Here is a 4,975-nt window from a genome sequence, read left to right on the forward strand (position 1 = left end):
AGAGAATAAATATTTTCCTTTTAAGTATTGCCACCTGTTACAAGCAATTTTATCTTCGTTTTGTTAAGGAATATCATTTAGAAGTAGGCGTTACCAACAGTCAATACGTCGTTAGCGATTGGCCTGGAGCATTTTGTTAATAATCAAAGCGGCTCAGTGATTGGTTGACACCAAAAACAGATTAATTTCACATCGTGATTTTTCATACATTTAAAGAATTTATTTAACTATAGAACTTTCTTAACACGGTCAGAAGTTGTAAATTAACTTGTTTCGATCATATTACTTTAAAAGATTTCACCAATTATACGATCAGAACGAACAAGTGTTAAAAACTTTTAAGAAAACTGTGAAAAACGATTTAACCGAATGTTTTAATGGGACTTCTCGTAAATTTGTTACAACTTTTGTTGTAAGATAATGCCCCGTTCGTTTCTTGTGAAAAAGAGAGATACTTTAGAAGGTAACTCCGAGGTCACTGAAACGTACGTACACAATTTTGTGAAAATGGACACTAAAAACAACGTTGTGAATTTTAAAGACTTGCCATATCAAATGGAGAAAGATGCAGAAAGAATTAAGAGCCAAGCAGAGAAAGAAATTCAACTCGATGTCAACAGCAACCAGCTTCATAAAGAAGGTAAGTTTTCTCCGTGAAATTTATATTTTCAAATACACGGGATACATGTAGGTTTCAAGTGTTGACCAGGGGATAAACAGTTTATATTTTCAATATATAGTCAAAACTCTTCTTACAAAGTTTTGCACTCCTTTGCGATGCTGAAATTCAGCCGCCAATGGATGTAATATGTGATGATATTCTCGTCATAATGGGAGGGCGACTAAGTGCCGAGGGAAAGATACTCCTGCTCATGGTACATTATAGATTCATTTAAAATTTTAAAACAGGTTGGGCAAATTTTCTGCTCCAGAAACCCAGTCTTCAAACTAAGCGGGAAGGGACTAACCTATATCACTTTTCCAAACCAACTTTAATGGTACATGTTTTAGCACGGGCGCAGAAGTCAAGATACTGCGTTATTATTGTTACATAATATAAGCACATTATTAAATCATTTTAAAGATCCCATCCTTCTTGAAAATTCATCACACGAAGTACCACACATAAATGAAACAGTAGTAAAATCAGACAAAAGCCTGTCAGCTCCTTAAAAGAAGAATGAAAATTTGTAGGGAGAATGGTCTACAAGTTCTTGTGGTATTGCAAAAGTACCGTATAAAACTGAATTACAAGACAAAAATGTCCTGTCATTAATTGTCTTTCCTGTCACTTATAGATGGCACTGCATGACATTTTCCACTTTCATAATCGTTGCCTTTTTTCATAAACTAATGTAAAAATTAAAATAGAGACTTGTAATCTTACCTACGAATATTAAGTGAGTTCAAGATATTCAAAGTTGGTTGAACTAAAGGACGGATTCCGTTATAGAAATTCTCTTCTTTTACATAGGATATGGGTAGTAATTTGTTATTTGCAAATTTGTTGTTTTTTTTTTATTTTACAAATTGAGTTCGCTATTATGAAGCCTCACTGTAGAGGATATCAATACTGAGATACCAGAACTGCTTGTCTATTGCCTTTTAAAATAATAATAATAATAATAATAATAATAATAATTCATTGCTCCTGTAGTACCGTTTAAGTATTTTTTCTACCTGTCGTATCAAAATTCTATTTGTTACGAAGTGTTACCAAGAAAGCCCACTTAAGCGAATAAAAATCAGAATAAAATATGTATTTAACCGTTCTCTAGCGACAGGTGCAGCAAAAATAAAATTAGTAGAATAAAACAGAATGCCGCTTAGAACATGAATAACTGGCTAAATCCGACTTTTTCATTTCATGGCGAGAGTTAAATAACATGGAATATTACCTATTATTGACAAATGAAGAGAATTAACCGAGGCTTATAATCAGAAATAAGTAGTAATAAACAAAATATTGCAAATTGTCAACGGAACAGGTTGTTCGGAGATTTGATTTGTACTTTAACAATACAATATAACCATTAAGGCAAAAAAAATAATATGTGTGTTTCCTATTACAACTTTAAAAATGGGTAGGGAGGTAAGGATTTTATATTATCATTATTATTATTATCATTATTATTATTACTATTACTATTATTATTATTCTTTTACACGAAGTTTACGGGAGAAACATTCTTACCTTAACCGTCGTTATTGAAAAATGACAAAACACTTTGGGGTACACTATTTGAGCTGAAAAATAGGGTGGGTAAGGTTATAGGAAACAAAAATCATTTTTAATTTGGCCTGTTACGTACAACTGGTTGTATAGTAAATGCCATTAACATTGATTGACATGTAAAAAAAACTGCGCTAATTGGGAGGAAGCTGGACTATGACATTAAAATCACAGATATATGCACGAAATTGAGTAATAAAATACATTTGTCAATTCTTTCAAATACAAATTATTTCAAAATTAGTCATTTATTGCACTTACCGAGTGTGTGTTTGCTTCGATTTTGTCCTTTTTTAATTTTTTTGTCAATAACTTTTTGCGCATCATAAATCTTTGCACAAATTTATTGGTAGAGAAAATGAGAAAACCTACTAAGTCTTTGTTCTCTGCCGTTGGTTCTTGCATATCGCCTGCATATATCTTTTTTTTTCTTTTTTTGTAGAGTTCATAACAGTAAGACCCACTCCTGTAAATTTAAGCAGACGACAAACCATACAAATGGATATAACAACGGACGACATTGGTAAAAGGTCATCCGAGGTCATTGGCCCAGTCTACAGGGAACCAGAAAAGGTTTTCCGTAAAAGTCCACAAGTAAGTCCTACGGAACCACCGAAAATTCAGGACATATTCCCCTGGCAAGGTGCCATGTTTAGTGGGCTACACACACAGCTTCCGCCATTTCATCCTCTTGGAATGCGATTCCACGGTTATCCTCCCGGGATACCATTTCCGAGTTTACACGAAAACCTTGCATTTAAATCTCTTTTGGATACAAACTCTCCTTTCAGTCCTGTTATGAGAGGTTACATTGCGCATACTCCGTTCATCCCGAATGGACATCTCCATCTTCAAGCCGTTAGGGAAAAAATCATAAACTCTGAGAACAGACGACATGAAGTCAGTCATCCTGGAAAGCACACAGAGTCTGCTTTTGATCCGTTGATAACCAAGTACCATTCACCAGTCGAAAGTAAAAATATAGAACTGGATTTAAGCCTAAAAAGGAAGGCTCGAGATGGAGAGCCTACTCGGTATCAATGTGATGGTTGCAATAAAAGCTATTCTACCTTCAGTGGGTTATCAAAACACAAACAATTTCACTGTACTAGTCAAGTTAAGAAAGAATTTTCGTGTAAATATTGTGAAAAGACATATGTTTCTCTTGGAGCGCTTAAGATGCACATACGAACTCACACATTACCTTGTAAATGTAAACTTTGTGGCAAAGCGTTTTCACGACCTTGGTTGCTTCAGGGTCATATAAGAACACATACGGGAGAGAAACCGTTCCGATGTGACCACTGTGGGCGGGCATTTGCTGATAGATCAAACCTTCGAGCTCACTTACAGACTCATTCTGATGTTAAGAAATACAGTTGCAAGTCTTGTAGTAAGACTTTCTCGCGCATGTCACTTTTGTTGAAGCATGAAGATGGATGTTGCTCAATGCACGTGCAACATTCTTAGAGAAGAGACGGAAACACCGAATACAGGCCCGGTTTTTGTATTAAATATTATATTATGAGTGTGGTAGTGCTGTCAATCTTCATTTGTTAGGTATTCTATTTGTTAAATTAATTTATTTGAAATAAAATACACTAATGTCATTATCTATCTACATGTTATCTTAATAATTCACTTGTGACAAACGACAACTTGCTACAGCGTAAATAAACATAATTTTACACGAATGAGCTAAAAGGATTACTAGTATCACAAAACTGTAATTTCAAATATACAGTAATATCATATTTCAATTTTAAAGAGGATTGCGTAAGCTGCAAACAACCCACAATTTATTTTGTCCGCAAATTACTACCATAGAGGTCACCATCCAACCTTGACAGCACAAGACACCTAAGCTCTCCTCCGACTCAAAACAAAACGTTAAATATACGTAAAGTCAAGAAACCACAATAACAATCAAACAAAACCTGTTGATTCCAGACTACTACTAGATGAACAAGATGGCGCACTGAAAGAACCTACATACCCAACGTCTATCCTGGTATCTACATGTAACAGTACTACACGTACGATTACATGTACTGCCTCAAGAGAAACATGATCACTTCAAAAATTTTAGTCGACATCATGAACTCGTTGATTTTTTAATGTGGCAGTCTTCCCCAATGAATTCAGATTTGTCTCGTATATCGTAGCTTAAAAAAAATCCTCTTTCGTTTTAACCCATCATTAGCATTAATTGTGTTTTAAGAAAAGCACTAACCTTAATACACTACTTTTTTTTATTTTTATGGAGGGGCGAGACTAGGCTCTAATTTGAAATAAAAAGGCAGGACTGAAATTTTCAAGAAATAAAAAGACAGGACAGTAAAATAGAAGGCAGAATCTTTTAATTTCCAAATATTATTGTTTATATTTTTAGTTTGGCAATTCGTATCGAAGAGGACAAGGCAGGACCTAATTATTTTTTCTCGGAAAAAAAAGGCAGGATAGAAAATTTGATTCTAGACCCGATCTCCTAAAAATCTTATGGTTGCTCCCTTACCGGTGCAGATGGCCTGTACTTCAAGGTTTTTTTGTTGATTGGGTTGTTTGTGTTCATTCTTTAGTTTGTGTCTATTTCTCTAGTCAATTTATGTTGTTTATTCTGATTTGTCTGTTTTGTTGCATGGCATTTGTCTCTGGATTAGGGACATCCTATTTCTTGTTCTAACCATGGTCTCCATGCTTTTACTTTTGAGAACAGTCATCAGCCATGCAAGTCATTATACT

The 4,975-nt window shown here is 34.5% G+C and overlaps 1 protein-coding gene across 1 annotated transcript; it reads left to right on the top strand.

Annotated features, from left to right (window-relative positions):
• The first annotated feature begins 221 nt into the window (after positions 1-221).
• LOC148617939 (uncharacterized) lies at positions 222-3,850 on the top strand. Its single transcript, XM_088585619.1, has 2 exons — positions 222-640; positions 2,676-3,850. Exons 1-2 carry the CDS (start codon positions 421-423, stop codon positions 3,701-3,703), a joined length of 1,248 nt encoding a protein of 415 aa, XP_088441745.1. The 5' UTR covers positions 222-420; the 3' UTR covers positions 3,704-3,850.
• Positions 3,851-4,975: the final 1,125 nt, after the last annotated feature.

This window comes from Perna viridis, chromosome 5 (assembly GCF_037379345.1).
Source record: "Perna viridis isolate PV_CMFRI_1.1 ecotype Kerala chromosome 5, ASM3737934v1, whole genome shotgun sequence".
In the NCBI taxonomy this organism is placed as follows: domain Eukaryota; kingdom Metazoa; phylum Mollusca; class Bivalvia; order Mytilida; family Mytilidae; genus Perna; species Perna viridis.

What these genes read in the sequence shown, in the direction of transcription:
- LOC148617939 (XM_088585619.1), top strand. Translation starts at nt 421, where the DNA reads ATGCCCCGTTCGTTTCTTGTGAAAAAGAGAGATACTTTAGAAGGTAAC. An exon ending in CAACCAGCTTCATAAAGAAG is followed by an intron (nt 641 to 2,675) that starts GTAAGTTTTCTC and finishes CTTTTTTTGTAG; the next exon opens with AGTTCATAACAGTAAGACCC.